The 19,856-nt window shown below is 39.8% G+C and overlaps 1 protein-coding gene across 4 annotated transcripts in view; it reads left to right on the forward strand.

Moving 5' to 3' along the window:
* FAM13A (family with sequence similarity 13 member A) overlaps positions 1–19,856 on the forward strand; it is a 116,981-nt gene that overhangs the window by 22,119 nt on the left and 75,006 nt on the right. For all 4 annotated transcript variants that reach the window (XM_083861360.1, XM_083861362.1, XM_083861359.1 and 1 more), the window contains exon 5: positions 739–898. In XM_083861360.1, coding sequence (XP_083717486.1) covers positions 739–898 — 160 coding nt within the window. The remainder of the gene's footprint in view (positions 1–738; positions 899–19,856) is intronic.

Genomic DNA, 19,856 nt, shown 5'->3' on the forward strand with positions numbered 1-19,856 from the left:
GGTCTGTGGTAAGCTGCAAAGGGGCCTGTTTCAAGAGAGAAAGAAGCTGCTTCTTCAGCCGCCAAGTATTTGGTTATTCTCCCAGAAAATGGAGCTTAGGAACCACTTTTTGTATTAATCTTTTAGGCTCTTCTGCAAAACGCAGCATCCATCTCCATATTTTAGAAAGCCCTTTAAGTTATGACCCTACTTTCAAAAGAAATGGCAACTGAAAAGTTAGATTAAAAAATATAGTGTGCAGCATTGGGTTGTCTGAAGGCAAAGACCTTGTTTAACTTTCAGTGTTTTGCTTAGCGTGTGGGATTTCTTAATTTTTTCACTTATCCTTCTTGTGTACTTTGAGGTTATCACAAACCAGGTTTTGGAGGAATCTGACTCTTGAATTAACAATTCAGAGCATCTAAATGCCTGAGCTGTCTGTGCTGTTCGTTGTGAAACCCAACTTGGAGCAGAGTTGGTGGCACCTCATTTGGTGGCTGTCTCAATTCTATCCCTAGCTGGATTCTGTGGACAGGGTAGTTTGGCCAACAGGTCTGGCATTTAATATTGATAAGAAAAGCTGCAAAAAAACTGTGTTAGTTGTCACCAGCATTGGCACAATCCTCCTTTCCAAGACAAGGTTTCCTGTGCCCGCTGTGCAGCCTGTATCTAGAAATGAAATATTACAGAGACCCTCTGCAGGACCTTTTGTATGTTGAGCCCTTGTAACACTCTCCTTTGCCATCTCTCCAATTCTAGTGTGCCCTCTGGATTTGAAGGGATAAAGGAACAGGAGATCTGCAACAAGATAATGACAAAAATGCTGGAAAATTACAATACCTTATTTGAATTAGAAGGCTTGAAGAAAGATGAAGAAGAAACTAGATGTGAAGATCTAGCAAGAATAATTTTGGTAAAAGTGAGTATCTCTGATATTTCATTTTCTCACAGCAAATCAATAATTCAGGCTTATTTCAGGCTTCAATTCAGAAATCTTTTAGATAAGTGGAAGGCAGACACTTGTAATGTTCTGTATTATTGATTGGTATGCAGTTTACACATTGGTTCTGCTGATAGACTAATTTTGATTACTAGTCTTGAAGTTCATTCTATTAAACATCTATTCTTTGTTGGCTACACATTTACTTATGCAGGAAATATATTCTCTAAAATTTAAATGTTTTTGAACGAGGGAGAATAATTTTAAGAAGTGTTCAGGGTTTCTGACATGGTTGTCATTTATGGTGTACTTTAGTGCTGATGAACTTTGGTACTCTAGGACAGTGTGAGGTTATTAGCCTTAGCCTTTGTGTACAGTCTGCCTGTCTCAAACATGTACCTGAGTTTAAAAGTCAGGTATTCTGACTCAGTCATTTCTGAATGCACTTGAAGAGAACCATTAAATAAGTTATTCTTTGAAGAAAGCACATTGGAGCTCTTAAAGAAAGTTATATAGTTAGAGTATTACGCCTTTGGTGGGAAAAGGGCTTGTGTGTAACATCAAAGGATTCTAAAATTCGAAAACTAACAAGTAGGGTGGCCAAAAGTGCCTTGTTCTGGCTTGTCTTGTCTCTACCACAGGAAGCAACCTCAAGTCTGTGCGGGAAATGGTCATGAGGGTGGTTTGCAGTTGCCTCATTTCTTATTGTGTGCTAACTGTGCAGATAATTACTCTCTTACAGGGTGTGAATTCTTGAGTTGGGAGGGTTGAACTTCATGCCTATCCTTGGTAGCATTTTACCCACTGATAAAATCACTTTAGCCTTCACTGTCTGGAATAGAAGTTGTCAGAAAATAAGTTATAAAAATACGATGTCTTTGACCTTGACAGAACAGGAAGTTGAGTGTGAGCCCAGGTTCTGCCGTTCAGGTGAAATCAGCTGATAACGTTTCTGCCTTTGTGGTGTATCACAGGAGGGTCTGCTGAATCGCTATGAGTTGGGCTCAGCTGCCTTGAGAAGAGTTACTCGTTTTCTTACAATTGTGAATCAGTGAGGAAGTATTTATCTGTATTTAGTTATCTTTTAGCTGTTACTAGCACTCAGCTGAAATGCTTCTGTGGAAGGAGGTAGAATCACTGATAGCCTTCCAGCGTCACAGTAACTTCTGGGTAGTGGAAATGATCTGGCCAATGACAGTGATGTTTAGCCACTGATGGTCACTTCAACAACAGAACTAGGGAAAGAACATATTTCTAAAAAAAAGGGCCCACGAGAAAAGTTTCAGATGTACTTCCTTCTCCTTCAAGCCTCAGCCAGTTCCAAAAGTCAAGATAGTCTTTCAGTTCTAAGGATTTAGTAGTAATTGGGATAGCAGGAAGGTGGAGAGCTGGGAAATTTCCCACAGCTGTTGAGAGATACAAGCTATCAAATTACATGGTGACAAGCAGAATTACTCCAACAAAATAACTAAAAGATATAATTACTCAAGTGAGATGGGATGTGTTGCCTGTTGCATTGCTTCAGGAGACAGATGAGTGCCTGAGAGAACCATGCCTAAATACAAAGGCTCACACTGTGCTTGCATCTTTGTTGATATTTTCCAAATTCTGCTGGCAGCCAGCTGCAAAAATTTGATCTTGTTCATTGTCCGTCTAATTTGGGTGGGAAGTTTTAGTTTAATCAAGGCTCATACTCAAACACAAGAAGTACAATCATCTTAACTTCATGTAGCAAAGGTACTAAGGGGTTTTTTTAAATTTGTCAGGTACAAATTTTCCAAGTAATCTTGTTGTAAGCAGTGAAGAATGTAGGATGCTCAGGACAATGCTTTCATAAATTGAGGCCCCGTTGATTTTAAGAGTGTTGCATTCAAGCATCAACCGTGGTGGGATGGAGGAGTGGAAAGTGAACAAACTGTGGACTTGCCTTTTACCAAACTCATCTGCATTTATTTAAGTGACTTTTTTGGCTTCTGTTTTGGGAACAGCAAGAGGGCAAGGAGAGATTTAGATGACCTCACTCACTTCTTTGTTGGATATTCTGTCATCCTTTCCCCACATCCCTCACTGTATTGCCAGCACTTCACCCTGGGTCACTGTTTAGTCACTGAATCACAAGTGTAGTCACTGCTGCCTTTCCCATGATTGCCTTCACTCTGACTCCTTCCTCACTTTTCCATGTTTACATTTTTCTCTGAATTCCCACTGCCCTGTCCCACTATTCTTGTCAAATGAAAACAAGAATATGTGGATCATTAGATAAAGTGATGGAAGCATCAAGCTTCTCTTGGAGCAGTATATTGGAAAGGAAAAACAGCTCCAGTGGAGCAAGTTGCATCTTGTTTACTGTGTTGTTCATAGCTAGGGGAAATCCACAATGCTACAGGCTTCCAGACGGAGCAGGAGTGTTTGAATCAGGCATAGACTGTGGGAGCTTAAAAAAAAATACATTTTAAGGAGGCTGATAATTAACTAGCGTTGGAGATGGGAAAAAGAGACATGATTCTGTAGGGCTGTTGATAGTTGAACTACCATTCTTGTTGTGTATGTGCACTGAGGAGGCACAGTAACACCTTTATCCCAGTTATATTTCTTCTTTCAAAGGTTCTTTCAAAGTCATTGGGAAAGACAAGTTGTGCCAGGTAAAATGGATTTCTTAGCTTGCTTTCTCAGTGGATCATAATTCAGAAAGTAAGGCAGCTGGAAATCTCCACAAGTTGTATTCCAGTCCTGCTTTGTTCTCAGGGCTGTAAAGCCTCCTCTTGCTCATTGCTCAGGCATGTTGTAAATTATAATTAGAAATTATGGGAAGTGTTTTTTTTGAAACGTCTGCATTTTTTAAAAAGTACAATTATAACAAAAAAGAAAATTTGTCTTAGAATAGGTTCTACTTCAGTGGGAAATTGAACTGTCTGGTTCATGACACCTTGCCTGGAAGGATTTTGTTCCACCTATTAGAATGATACCCAGATTATCATCCAGTTTGGTGGCCAGCAGGTGGAAGTATAACATGTGATTTCTTCAGAAATATATCTGTATTTGAAAATGCCTTATAATAAAAGGATTATTTTTGAAATTTTGAAATAAACTGGAGTTTGTTGGAGTTTACAGGTCTCATTTGCAGCCAGCTATTACTGCAATCCTTAATCTAAACTTTGCTTTGATTTCCTTAATCAGTAAGAGTCTCGGTCTGTTGATCAATAGACTCGGCTATTAGACAGAAATGGGTGGAGTGGGTTGAATGTTCTGATTAGGTGTTTGCTCCATGGTCACGTTGTCAGGATCATAAATTCCTGGTTTTTATTAGACAGTGTTGGGTGTAAACAGTTCTCTGATAGTACATCTGCACTATTGTGCATTTTCACATTATAAGCCTCAGGGTTTCCTAAAACAACATTGCTTATGTTTTGCTTTGGAACAGAACTCCTAGTGTGAATCCATATGATCCTGATAAATTTTTGTGTTACTAAACTGAGTAAAAACTCATGTAATGAATGATTACTCAGTCTTGAGTTGCAGCACTGCCAATTTCGTAATCTTCTGGAAAAAATACGTTTACAAAGCCTATGGTAACAACGGAAATAATCATTCTGAACAAGGACCTTTAGTATACAAAGGTCTTGAATTGCTGTTTGAACTGCAGCTGCATGTAGTCCCATATTGTAGTGTTAGTCAGTGGTGTATCGCTACAGCTGGAATGTATTGGGACCTTGGAATAACAGTCATTAGGCTTCTCTAATGATCAAAGATAGGCAGTGAAGGTTTTTATTTAGTTCAAGTGGCAAGGGAAATGTGGCCAGGTAAACTATTATGAGACTCGATCTTGGGAGATTTCTAGTATTACTCCTTCCACTGGCTTGAGGTGAAAGGTCACCTTTAATAGCATGGTTTATAGCTCAGTATTGTCTTCAGATAAAACATATAATCTACTACCTAGTCATGTAGGGTTACAAGATCTCTTTTTTTCCTGTTGTATTTTCACCGTTTCCCTCCAATGCCTTCTTGTTGGATCACTTCTAGTTTCAAGAACCAGTCAGCTCAGAGCACACAAATATTTGCACTGGCACACAAGCACTGACATTATGAGGATGTAATGCTGTTCCTGGTTTGATCACATGTTTGGGACAGGAATGCCAAAGGCTTTTCCCATTCCTCCTCTGCTGGGTGGTAGAATATATTCCCTGTTCACTTGATGCAGAAAAAAAAGCAAGTACATTTGGAAAATTATTATAACATTAAAATAATGTTAACATAATACAACATTTAAATTTAATTGAAAGTCAATCTTCCAAAGTCAAGTAAATACCTGTGCAATTTTATCATTGTGAGTATATTGTAGGTGCATTCTGGTGACCTCTGAACAGGCAGGTTTAAATCCCTGAAGAGCTGCAGAAATTGGTCTCCTGCTGATTTTTGCAAAAACAAATAGTTTCAAAGGGACTCTTATTTTAGATGCAGTTACCTTCCTGCATCTTTATCCTGTTTGTTTCCAGTCCTCTATCCAGAACTGCCACTTCAGTGGGAGGATGAGTTCGCAGAGTAGTTTATTGCACTTTAAATGGCAGCACAAGTGTATGCACAGTGCAGGCCTGCTTTGAGATTTCTGACATGCAGCCCCCTTGCCCTGCTGCAGGTGTGGCTGCACCTCTTGGTGCTTGTTGTCTGTAAAACATGCAAACATGCAGTGCCCATCCCAGCCAGGCAAGACCCCTAAGTGCCTTTTTTTTTTTTTTTTTGTCAAGGAGTGTGCTCCAGCTAATTTAGCCTTAAGTGGAATGCTTGCTCCTTCATATTGAGCACTGAGCAGATCATTCATCCTGAAGTAAGATTTGAGCCTTTTATCCCTGAGAAGAGGTAGGAAAGGTAAGATTGTCACAAAGTTCTCCATCTTGGCTTGACTGGTCCCTCTGCAGCTAGGTTTAAAGCTCCACTTTCACTGAAACCCACAATGTTTCAGCTGATTTCCCTCCATGGACAAAGCTGGATCTTCACCTAAAAATGCTTCTTTCCCTTCCTCAGCTATAGCATGACAAGATCTGGGAGAAATTTCCGAGAACCCACCAACTCCACAAGTAATGGGCTTCCTCTAAATAAGTCCCTTTCCCTGTCACCTCGGGGATCCACACTCAGCAGACACAGGAACAGCCCCTCATTTACGTCAGGAAAAAAGGCATCCGTTTCTAATCCATGTTATGCTGCCCTGGCTAAGCCTGCAGGGTCGAGATAGTTTCCTTTATTCTTCTTACATGTCTGGGACCATTTTAGCATCATGTTAATGGTCAGCTTTCAGTACTGGATTAATTCTTTCCCATCAGGAGACAGCAGGAGCAGATTGTTGGAAATCCTTTCCTAAGATCTGAACAAACATTGCCAATTTGTGTAGTGTCCCCTTATTTGGAAAAGTCATGCCAGTTTGCTCCTGTATGGACTAAGGAGCGCCCAAGAGTAGGAGTGGGTTCACATAGGAGATGTACAGATGGGTGGAAAGTGCATGGGGAGAAGGAGCACCTGTGGAAATCTGTCTCTGTTTTGTTGTTTAATGTTTCTCCAGCTAGAATTCACTTTGCAGTTGTCCACCAGTGAGCAGATGGGCATGTTTATAGTAAGGGTGTATAATGATTCAGCCAGAATGACATTTTAAGATGTGAGCTGATGGGAAATGAGCAATATGAGATTTGTAGGGGAAAGTTTATAAGCCTGCAAACCCTTCACCTATAGGAAATTCAGTCTGGAGTGAGGAGGATGGTTATGTTTAGGCTGTGATTCAGAAAGGCAAATTAAAAAAAAAAAACAACCTGAACAATTCCTTGTGTAATTCTGAAATGGCTTTCCAGTGCTTCTAGCTCTGCTGGCTTTGACAACCCTGTGTATGTATTATTAAACCAGAATGTTTCTGCTCTTGAAATTCACTGAAGCATTTACAGGATTAAATAAATCTGTCACTTGTGGTGTTACTAAATGCAGTCCTGAATATTTACACAAATACGCTAATTCTAAACTCTGTAATAAATTATTATCTGATACTTCTTTCATTAGAATTTCATCATCCATATTTTAATTTTAACACATTATGAGAAGAAATTTGCCAAGATTCAGGACATATAAAGGGAAGACATGTGCATAACAAATGTATCTTTCTCTCCTGCTGTCTGTACTTGTAGTGTACTGTAAATTGTTTGAATACAGCTGACAAATTTTGTAATTGAGGTGCTTAGGAATTTTGCTTTTGCTCTCACAGTTTTTTCTTGAAACAAATACTCATTGGTACTATCATTGTCCCATGGTAGTTCTACGTAGCTAAAATGTAGGGAAAATAAGATCCATATGTGTGTCCTGGTCTGTACTTGCACTTGTTTTATTTGAAATGTTTTTTGTTCATTGTCTGTTACTGATTTGGGTTTGTTGTTGTTTTATGTTTGTTTTGTTGTGTGGGTTTTGGTGATTTGGTTTTTTTTGAGTGGTATGACATTGTGATTTAGTACTTAGGAGCAGTCCATCTCAGGCAGTACATCATTATCTTTCAAAAGGCATCAAAGTCAGCACCAAGAAACAGGGTACCATAAAATAAGCATGTGAGCTTCTGCAGTAGCCAGCTGTTGCTGAGCATCCTTCCTTACCCATGGGGGAAAAAAGAGATTACTAAGAAAGTGAAAAAATTTCAGCTAAGACAAATCTCTCATTTCCTCCTGTTTAGATTTGTCAGTGTTTTTTCTGCTTCTCCTTAATTAGTCATTCAGTTAATCAGGTTACACAAAATGATCAGCATTATCCTGTATCTCTGTATAAATCAGCAGTCAGTGTTGTCATTGTGACAAGGACACAGTGCTGGCTGTCAGAACTAATCCAAAATAAAGAAGTGTAAGAGACTTTTCTGTCTATGGCATTTAATTCTTGCTGGCCTCTGCCATTAGCTTCATCTGGAAAACTCTGAAGGTGGGAGCTTCAGGAGGAGTCAGCACAAAAAAAAAAAAAATTAATTCCTTTTCCCATATTAAGAGCAGTGAATGCTCATTGACTTCAGTATAAATTCAATGAGTTTTTTTAAACCCTTCCTGTGAGTACTGTGGAGGAACAGTTTGTCCAGAAGGTGATTGGTACATCCTGCTCTGCCTGGAGCACTTTCAGTGCCCCAAAGCTCATTGTCATAAACTGGGCTCAGGGCAGTCTGAGAGCAACAGGAGCATGTGATGCATGGGACACAGGGGGCCAGATGCTCCTAAAGTCTGGTGTACGCTCATGAAAATCTGATGTATCCAGCAGATCCCAGCAGCATTTGACCTTAACTGCCAGCAGTGAGCATCTCAGTTTCAGTATTAAGAAAGGAGTTTGTTCTTTGTGCACTGAGAACCTTACACGAGTAACTGGAACAATATAGAGACACTTAAGACTCCTTAATTTACTGCAGATCAGGTATTTCTTTTGAAAGTAACATTGCATGAACTCCATGTGTGAAAAACTTTTTTCCTTGTGATTATTTTGAATTTTAGATCTGAAAATACAATTTTGCTTTTTCAAGACTGAGTTAAGCAACTGTAATGTGAGATGCAGAGAGCCTGGATTTTCCCCATATCTAGGTCATAGCTCTCTTTTAGATCATTCTTTTTCCATATATGAATAATATTACAGTAAATAAGTAAATCAGATTCCAGTTTTCAAAACTGAAAGGCAGAATAAAATGTTCCCCTGAACTGATCTGAGCTCTGTTGTTGCTGAACACATCTGCACACATACACACAGAGTTAGGTAAACCCAGCAAGAGAGAAGTCTTCTTTTGCTACTTTGTAAATGTTTAATTTGGGTTTTTTTCATCTTAAGTTCTGCTACGGGCTTCTTATGGGGTGTGGTCATTGACACCTTAATCCCCTGCCAGTTTATATATGATGGTGTGCTGATTTAGGCTGGGGCAGAGTTAATTTTCTTCATAGTAGCTGGCATAGGGCTGTATTTTGGATTTGTGCTGGAAACAGTGTTGATAACACAGGGATGTTTTGGTTGCAGATTGTGGGGATGGGGATGGAGGATGAATATTTTCCCTCAATGAAGTCTTTGTAACCTTTTGTAAATTCTGGACTTACGTTTTATCGTGGCACTACCAGTTTTAAGTTTTTGTAGCATGTAGTCCTTCTGCATGGCTGGAGACACATTTTACTCTTCCTCCTGGAAATTACCATGATATTCCACAGATGGAGTTGGTAGCATTGAGGTGCATCATGGGATTGTTACTATGTTTGTCATTTCCTTTCACATATTGCAGTCCTCTCTAAAAATAATGGGTTTCCACATCTCTCTCTTGCTTACGTATCACAACTCATGACCTTTGTACGTGTTTTATGGCAGCAAGTGCAGTAGGTTAAGGTTGTCCTGATGTGAAACAGTAGCTTTTAGCTGTTTATTAAGAGGTACGGTCTCAGGTAAAAGGTCATATATAGAAAGAGTCTTGGGAGAACAAAAGGAAATGAAAGTTGAACTGAAAAGGGTATTAGTTTTATATTGAAAACCAGTGATGTGTTTCTTTTGCAAACACTGATATTCTCCTTTTTATCACTTTTATCTGAAACAACTTGGCTGAACCGTGGTTATTAAAGTATAGTGTAAATGATGGCAAGGCAGAACAGCAGACAGGAAGAAACTGACCCAGTTTAGCATTCATATGCTAATAGCAGCCAAGGCAAAAAACTCATTTATAAATACTAGATGTTTCAATGTTTGTTACCAGTTTTGTTTAGTATGATTTACTTACATTGTTCCACCTTCTAACAATGATGTTTTCATCACTTTCTGGATACAAAATAGAAAGGATGCCTAATATATTGTGAAGATCTTTTTTTTCAGTTACTGTTCACTTTAAATAATTTTCTGTATTTTTCCTGAAGGTATCTGTGCCACTGAATGACAACTCTGTGAACTGATAACTGAATAAAAATCAGTTATTCCATCCAGTTAACATTCATGAAAGTACCTCTGACCATGTGAGTTAGAAAATGCCTTTGAAGATCTCCATACCATTGGCCGCACAATTTTAGTCTTAGAAATACAGATTATTTGATACTTTGGGTGTCTTTTGGAGCCTTAATCGGCCATTTGCAGCTTTTTTGCATGATCACTGAGGGGAAGACATTCCATATTTTCTTCATTTTGTGAGTAAGAAGTGCAGTGCTGCAACTACTTTGGCACCCTTGACAGCACTGCTGCATGTCACACCTGCCCTGCTGTGCCCCAGGGAACTTAGTACAGGGAGTGGTGTATTTGCCACTCCAACATCAAATAAAGGGAGATCCAGGAACTCTTAAATCTACTGTTCCGTTTGCACTGCTCCATGCACAGCAGTGTTGTAGCCCTGGAAAGATTCACAGGTGTGACCCTGGTGACACCTACCTGAGGCAAAGGCTGCACTGCAGCGTTACGTGGAGGGAGCAGAATATTCTCTCCTCTATGCTGTACAGCTGCTGACCCAGTAAAGAATCAGCTGTTGCAGTCTGTCCTCATGCAATCAGCTAATGCATCATTCCTGTAGTCATTTGCAGCATGAAATTCACTGAAAAATCCTCTTAATGTCTGCTCATCATACATAAGAATGGCTGTGCTGGCTCACACTGGAGATCCATCTAACCCAGTGTGCTGCTTCCAGCACTACCCATAAGCAGATGTCAAAGGAGGAGAAGTATAGGGCAGCAAGGTGTTTTCTCCATTTTTTCTACCAGTTCATTACTATTCTCGGAAGTTTTCCTGCTCTTGATAGGGTTTTTGTATTTAGTGATGTCCAGAGTAATTGTCTTATGTCTCTCTTACATGTGTGTAAGCTTTTTGCTTCCAACATCTCATCTGTAGAAGTGTGCCACAAATGCTGCCTCTCAGGTGAAGAACTGACTCCTTTTGTTTGTTACACATGTGGCTTTCACTAGTGTCATTTGAAGGACACATGTTTTGTTTGGGGTTTCTTTTGGTTTTTTGTTTGTTTGTTTGTTTGTTTGGGTTTTCTTGTTGTTGTTTTTTTCCCTAACTGGAGGACATAATGAACCATCCAACAGAACATCTCCACCACCCATGACCTCTACAAGTTACCATGGTGGTTGTGAGTTTTCTTCCTGATGAAGAATTACCGCTAGTATTTGTAACCCTAATCACTGTGCTGACAACAATTATTTTTTCTGTCAAAGCCTCTGCACAGAGTCAGTGAACAATCCCATATAATAGCTTTTCTCTTTTGGGGCACAAGGCCAAACACTTTAAAGTAAATTGGATGACATTTTGTTGAAGTCAGAATGGCACATTCTTTATTGCAGAAGGGACTCCGACTCCTTGTTTCTGTAAAAAAAATACCTAATTTGTGCTTTAATTAAGAAAAAGTTTCACACTGATAAAAGTTCAAGTTTATTTTACTTAGAGTGATCTTCTATGTATTAACAGCTAAAAATAGATCTGGTGCTTTCTGGAACCATTTAAAACTTGAACTGAGAAACCCACAGGCCAGTTTCCTCTGATTATGCAGTGTCTGAGACCAGAAACAGATTAATTACTGAATCAAGCAGAAAAGAGAGGATGAGCACAGCATTAATAATGAGATTGTTCTAGAGATAACTGGGAGTATTATGTATTATCAACAAACAAGTTTTTTGTTGTCATTAAAATACAGCACAATGTATAACCATTGTTTTAGTACCTATTTTTTTCCTAATTCCTTCCTTAAGCAGTCATAATCAGTTGCATTTAAAGTCTTATGTTAGTGTGGTAGCATGCTACAGATACAAAAGACTTTAAATAGACTGCACAGGTCAGTATCTCTGTGAGTACAGTTGACTGAGGCTGAAACAACAATTTTTATGCCCATTCGACATTTTGTTGAGAAGGATTAAAGTGAAGGTAGTATTCTGTTCTGTTCTGAACTTGACATCCAAGATAGGTAACAGTGTAAGATGCAAGTATGCTGTATGAATCCCTCTTACTTATTAATGGCAATGGATAAAGGAACCAGTACAGTTTATTTTTATAGTGTAAGGTTAGGAGGACCTGCAGGTCTCTAAGTGTACCACATTTGCAGATGTAGGAAATTACTAAAAGCTTTACTTTGTGCTGATAGACGTCTGACTGTACAGTTTGCCAATAAACATTGTCTGTCATAGTTATGACATGGAATATTCTCTGGCTTTCCCTGTGATCTCGTCAATTCTTGCACAAAAATCATTACAGAAACTTAGTTCACAACCTGGATTTGACAGTGTCCTGTATAGATGCTGATTATTTACTTTGGTCCAAGTACTCTTGATAGAAATTTTATCTTATTAACTGTGGTGGGACTTGATGCCATCATGAGCAGATACTCTAGTTTGAGTGGGTTTTGAGGAGTATGAGATGGAGAGATGATTGCTGGCAGCTGTTGACAGTAAGCAGGGCTTGGGTAACTTTCCAGGTGTAAACAGTTAATGCTGATTGTTGAGTACACACAGTTGAACAAAACAAAGTTTGTTTTGTATCCAGTCTGCTGCACCGCATGTTTTTTCTTCACTTGAGAATGGAAAGTATGCAATTGATAATACTCCATACTTCTTAGAGCATTCTCTGGAGATTTGTAATGTTCTAGAAAAGTGATGCTCAGGTAGTACGTCTCCATGCTAGTCACTTTGTGGCTCCAAGTTCATTTATCCCAGTTGTACAGCAGCCATGTCATGGATTTTAAGGGAAATCAGGCTCTAAAGCACAACGGATTCCATCCCACTGTTTCATGAATTTCACAAGCAGTGCTAAAAATGAATAAATAGAAATCTCAAAGAGTTCTCAGGCTTCAGTAATTCAAAGATGCATTGAGATGCATATAGGTAGTTATGTAATCGTTATTTTTTTAATGCAAGTACAAAGGTTGGTGTAATTGCTTACTTCTTTAACAGAAATGCAGACAGACAAGCGTTAAGTCCTTGCAAGTGTGACCTGACTAAATGTTGTTGATTTTACTACTGTGTGGAATGCAAGTGCCTGACTTTAAATACTTGCATTTTAAAATTGCAATTTAGATTTATTGAATGCCAGTACCAAAGAGTGTTCTGAGAGAGTCAGGTTTCTGAACATGTACAGTTATTTAATCTATGCTGGTAGAGTTAGGAATCAGTTTAATTGTGGTCAAACATATCTTAATTGACTTGACTTTTTGATCTGTAGGTTCACAGGGTATTCAGCAAAACAAAATATATGCCAAAATATGCTTAGTTACCAAAGTATGACATGTTACTGGAAATGAAAATGTTCTTTCCACTCTCTAGATTTTAGAGGGTAAAATCAAACATACTGCCAGCCCTTCACAAGCTAATATGCAAGAACAAAACACTTGACAGCAGTGGGTTCTCAGCTTAAACTCTGTTTAAGATTCTGGGTTTTTTTGTTTGTAAATTTTCCAAGTAGCCTAGGAACTTGGGCAGCCTGAAAATATGACTGTTAGGCCTGCCTGATATTCCTAGGTTTTGACTTTCAACTTGCGTATTTCATGTTAATGGTGGTGAGCTTTTCCCCTTGTCCTAATTAACATAAAGATGTTCTGTACTGTTAGAAAAAAAAAAGCCAGTTTGTAGGAGGAGTGATATAATCTCATAGTAATGTTTGCCTTGTGAAAAACAGCATGAATTTCAGGACAGTAGGAAAGGGGCAGTACATTTGCAAATGTAAATGTTGGAACAAACTGTAAATAAGATCTTTTCTTAGAGAATCAGAAGAATATATTTGTGTGCATTCTGCCCAGTGCAATTAAAACTTCTTGCCAGAGCCTGCATTTAGCAGACTTTTGGAGGTTAATGTTTAATAAGCTACTAGCTAGTGCTTTTTGCTGTGTTCCCAGTATATGGATCTCCAGCTCCCTTGGAAGTACTATTTTGTGCAAATTAAACGCATTTCTATACTGAAACACATGAATCTACGTGTGCTGTTACGGAATCCACGATGGAGCAGTTAGTAGTGCGCTATCAGAGGTTTTTCTGCTTTTACTTCATGCACTTCTGTTTTCATTTTTCATCTCTGTTCAACATAATAAAAGCAATTATTGTACTGCATGATTCCTGAAATCTGACTATTGCATACTCACTTTTTAGTATTCAGTCAGTGGCAAGGCTGGTCCTACATTAACTGCAGGAACGTTGGTTTGTAACTTTTACTCTCAAATGACAGAAGAATCTGATCTAACACATGTGATTCACCTGAGTAATTTATCTGTGATGACTTGTACTTGTAACTGGAGGTGTAGTTGTAATGAAGATACAATGCCAGAAAGATACAAAACATCTATGAGATCACCTTGAAGGTTCTGTTAGAGTACAGAATGTATTTTTAACTCCTTTTCTAGTTCAGAGGTGAATGATCTGAGAACAGGATCATTCCTGTCCGTTTGTTGATGGATTGTTATGTGGTCTAGTGGAATTTCTAGTGGAGTCTCAGCTTATCTCTATTACCCAGTGTTGATTCAGAGGGCCATAAAAATGAGCTTGAGCATGTTTAGTGCCAGTTTATTGGTATTAGAGTGCTGCTCCACCTCTGTGCAAAATTCCTAAGACCTGAACCTGCTTTTATTACAGAGTTTGTAAATAGTATTCCTTATTGCTAAGAAGGAAAAAGGATTGAAGAGTAAAAGCTGGAGTTAGCCTTTACAGTCATCTTTTCAGTTGTTTAGGTTCTCTGGTTAATGAGTTGGCCATATGGTAATGCAGGGTGGGAGAAATACAGAGATAAAACTAATCTGTTTTTCCTTGAAGGATCTGCCTGCACTTTATGGGATGTAGCACAGTTCAGACCAGTGCCAACAGTGTCTTTTAGGCAGAAAATTATTTCATTACTGTGTAATTCATTGTCATGCTGGGGACAGGAGAAGCACCATACATGGAGAAAGACAGGTTTCTTAACAGCTTGTTTTAAACTTTCCAACCTACTTGCATGGACTTCAGTGGAACAGCTCTGAATTTTGGCACAGCTTCACATTTTTCTAATGAAGAAATCCTTTGGCAAACACTTACTTGTTTACACCTCAAACAGTTGGCCAGCAAGAAGGATGAAGGAATGTAATGGGCACTGTACTGACTTACCTTTGTTCTCTGGCTTTTGATGGACTCATTAACATTTGCCCTTTAACAGCACAGCAGGGAGTTACAGAGCATTTGCTTTAGGATTCCTTCACTGGAGGTGACATTTATTTTAGGAATATACTGAAATACCAAATAATCCCCATTGTAACTACAGTAATTTACCATAATTTTTCTTGCTCTCACTATTGTTCTGAATGAGCAGGTGAATACAGACATGAGCAGAAAGTCTGCCCTGTGGGAAGCTGAGAGCAGGAATTGTCACCATAGTCAGCTTTCTAAATTCATTCCTGCATTTCTCCTGTGATTCTGATCATCTGGCCATATTTGTGCTTCTTACTATCAAAGCATCATCTATTCAAGCTAAGAGAGTCCAAAGTTGATAAAAGGCAGAAGTTACTCTAAGAGGAGCAGTGTCCCTGCAGTGTAGTCAGAACTCTAGGATTTGGATGCGAATGACTTCCAGTATCCTTGTGGGATACATTCAGGGTTGTGACCAAGGCTGGATATTTATGTTTTTCAAGAGGCCAGAAGGTTTGTTGCTGCACAGAAATGATAGGACCACGGCCTGTCATATCTCTTCAGTGTGAAGTCATGCATGCTTGTTTTGCTTTTAAGGGCTTTTTTCTATTTCATCTGCCAGCAAGTCCTCAACTCGCCTTTTGCTGAGATTCCTGGGACAAAAGGAATGTCCATGCCACTATTTCCTCTCCACCTGGATAAAGCTTTCTTCACTTCAGTTCAGAACATTCCCTATGCTGCGTTTCCTTTGGCAAACAGATGCCAGGCAGCAATTGGCAATCGCTGGGAGGTGGTTGTGTCTTCTGGCTTGAGGCCCTTACATCTTGTTGCTTTTTGGCCTACATCCCATGCAGGCTGCACACTTGCAGCATTTTGACAGAGCTGCCTGGAGAGCTGCACAGGGCAGGAGACTGAAGGATTCCCTTAGGCAAATGTTCCTGACCTCCTGCAGAAAAAGGGCGTTAAGGTGTTGCTGGTTCACTTCAACAACCTCCTGTTGTGTGTGTGCTATGGAGAGTCACAGGTTAAGACTATCTTACTACTGGGTTGATTTCTTAATTTTGAATGTTTTTAGGACAAGATAGCTTTGGGTTCAGATTACATCTTTCTGGAGTGTACCGTTTTAATGTTTAGCCTTCGTGGAAAATTTAGAGTTTGTTCACTGAATCTGCTTTCGTTTATAAGAGACGTGATTTTGACTTCGAGAGTTTGCTGAAAAAAAATTACAAGATTCACAACCAGTGACAAGTAAACTACCTCTGGAGCTAGAAATGCCATATCTACATAGCTGTGCTTGAATTTCATAGGCTTCTGAGAACATTTGCAAGCTCCTTACCTCTGGAATCAAGAAGTGTTAGCAAAGTGTGTGTTTACTTCCAAGCATTTAAGCAGTTCTGCTGTTCACTGTGGATTTGGTCAAATATGGAGGCTGTGGTGTTGTTTCCTGTAATCTCTCAGGTTTGGTGCCGTGAACACTGCTCTGAGGAGCCTGTTCCAGTGCCCAGCCACTGTATGGGTGATGAACCTTTTCCTGATATCCAACCTAAACCTCCCCTGAAGCAACTTCAGGCCATTCCCTTGAGTCCTGTCACTGCTACCACAGAGAAGAGACCAGTGCCTGCTCTTCCTCTTCCCCTCGTGAGGAGTTGTAGATTTCAGTGAGGTCTTCGCTCAGTCTCCTCTTATCCAGGCTGAACAGACCAAGTGACCTCATTCCCTCCTCATATGGCTTCCCCTTAAGACCCTTCACCATCTTCATTGCCCTCTTCGGACACTGGTAGTTTAATGCCTTTCTTAAATTGTGGCACTCAGAGCTGCCCCCAGCACTTGAGGTGAGGCCACCCCAGTGCAGATTAGAGCAGAAAAATCCCCTCCCTTGTCCAGCTGGTGATACTGTCCCTGATGTCCCCCAGGACATAGGTGGCCCTCCTGGCTGCCAGGGCACTGCTGACCCATGTTCAATTTGCCATGGACCAGAACCCCCAGGTCTCTTTCCACAGTGCTGCCTTCCAGCATCTCATTCCCCAGTCTGTGCTACATCCAGGGTTGTCCCATCTCAGGTGCAGAATCTGGCACTTTCCCTGGTTGAACTTTGTGTGGTTGGTGATTTCCCAGTCCTCTGATTTGTTGAGGTCTCTCTGCACGGCCTCTGCAGAGGAATTCAACAGCTCCTCCCAATTTAGTGTCTTCTGCAAACTTACTTAGTAAGTTAAGGGATAAAGTCCTGCATACAAGTCATTCATGAAGACGTTGAAGAGCACAGAGCTGAAGAATGGGCCCTGTGAAACCCCACTGGTGAGAGGTCACCAGTCTGATGTCACGCCAGTCACTATAACCCTTGATGCCCAACCCATGAGCCAGTTACTCACCCATCCCATGATGTGTTTATCCAGCTGTGTGCTCGACATTTTGTCCAGGATACTGTGAGAGACAGTTTTGAAAGCTTTACTGAAATCCAAAGGATTCCCTTGACCAACTAGATGGGTTACCTTGTCACAAAAGGAAATAAAGCAGGACTGGGATGTGGTTTAAAGGAAGATAATACTCAGCTCTTTGATTCCAAAGAGTCTTGTTCTCATTAAGACATCTGAATTTGCATAAAACAACAGAATTTTGTTGAAGTTTAAAGCTTCATACACTTCAGAGTTGCATCAAATTTATAACTTCAGTATCTAAGAAGAGCAGAGTGCAAAGGAGGTGTTTTAGTCATCCAATGCCTAAAAATACGAGTAAGAGAAATCCAAATTTGGCAGTGACAGCTGCATGTATTGTAAAGATGACCACATTTATCGTGACTTTATAGTTTCAGTATGGCAGTTAATCAAGAAAGGATTTCAGGCTTGGTTTTGAGTGTGGAAGAGAGTTGGTAACTGAATTATTTTTCAAGTATGTGCTGACTCTGCTAAACTTGGAACAATTACAAAGCTATTGATCTTTGTCTCCCAGTGTCAGTAATTTGGGATGATGGGGCATCTCTAATTTGAGAACAACTTCACAACTGTAATATGTCTGTGTGGGTTTTTTATTATAGGTGGTAGGTGAAGTGATGAATCAAGGTGGGTTTTAGTGACATTTTTACATTCCATTACTTTCTGAATATATGTTTTGGGGAAGTATTTGGGCACAAGCCCGTTTTAAGTAAGACAGCAGCCCTACTAAAGACAGCTGTACTGTGGGACAACACTTGTCACTAGTCTCAACTGGGACATTGAGCCCTTGACCACTCCTCTCTGGGTGCAGCCATCCAGCCAATCCTCACCCACTGAAAAGTGCATCCATCAAATATTTGTCTCTGCAATTTAGAGAGAAGGATGTGGTGGGAGCTGTGTCAAAGGCCTTGTAAAGTGCAGTAGATAACATCTGCGGTTCCTCCCTTGCCTTTAGCTCTACTGTTATGGGAAAAAAAATGGCAGAATAATTCAGGTTTGTTCGAATTATGTTGTTCCACAGCCTCTCTGACTTCTTTGTCCCTACTGGTGTAGTCCACATAGCATTCAAACCATGACTTTGGCACTTGCTTCCTCACACACAGAAATTCTGTGCCATGGCCAGTGACATAATCACACCCTCAGTAGGAGCATAGGAATAGAAAGTGAGAGAATAATGTAAAAAGTGTGAGATGAATGTAACTGGAAGGTCTCACTGTGGGTTTACCCCTGCCTTTGAAAGCCCTTTGGGCCTGAAAAATATCTGGTACTCACAGCTACAGGAGATTTATCCTGTCCAGATTCGTCCCAGAAGTCCTTTACTGCAATAAAATGGTGGTGGAGCTGGTGTTGTGTGAGAACTGGCTGCAGTATGAAGTTTTGGAGAACAAATACAGCATAAATACTTGGTCTGTTCACTGAATGACTTGAAGGGATTTGTTGCCTCAGCAGGAATTTCCACCAGATTCTCTAGGGCAATTCAGGATGACCTAAACCCTCTGGCAAAATCTGTGTCTCCAAACAAGGCCGGGTGTAATTGTCACTGTCATTACCATTAACTTTGGCAAAGAGCTGTAAGCTCTGTGTATGACTGGAGTGAGTGGAATGTATTTGTTCAAGAGGTTTCAGTGGCCAAATATCAAGTGTGGGTGACTTTGGCAGGTGGCTCGTTCCCTGGTCATTTGACTGGGTCGAATCAGGTTGATGAGCTGTCAGGCATGAGTTACAGCTGGTTAATGTTCTCCCTTTCTCAGTCCTTCATGAAGCAGAGGTAATGTTGATGAGTGGATAGATAGACCTTAAAACTTTTTGTGGATAGCTAGCCAAATTGAGACTAGAGTGAAAAAAGAAACCAGCATTCCAGATTTCCATGCATTGCTTGCCCCTGCCTGTGTTTTTCCAAAGAAATGTACCTTTTTTCTATTCCATGGGATATTTATATTGATATAGACAACTTGTAAGTTGAAAAAGCACTGGAGTGACAAAGTGTGAAGCCTTTCAAGAAGTAATATGGACCCCTTTGCTTTGGTGGGCAACTGTAAGAATTGCATTTGTGTACTAAACAAATTTTTGAGGGAAGTTCCTCTTCTCTGGAAGAGTACTGTGTTCATACACCTTTAAAGAAAAGAATGTACTATGTATGTTTTAAATACCTGGTGGGTTTTTTGAGGATACTTTATAGAAATATCTTTATTATCCTTTCAATGATGACATTTAAATATAAACTCACAGCTAGTTTTTTCTAAAAGATCTGCATTTAGTTTTCATAATTACTTAAATGAGTATGAATTGTCCAGTTATTTGGAAATGTTCATACATAGCTTGAGATATTGGAAGTTTTTAATTTTTCTACTTGAGAACATGAGTGAGGTACTCAGAAAAACAGGATGACATGTGCTAAGGATCTGTCTTTAAACCATGTTGATTCATATGCACCGA

This window comes from Zosterops lateralis (genome assembly GCF_965231275.1).
Source record: "Zosterops lateralis genome assembly, chromosome: 5".
Classification (NCBI taxonomy): domain Eukaryota; kingdom Metazoa; phylum Chordata; class Aves; order Passeriformes; family Zosteropidae; genus Zosterops; species Zosterops lateralis.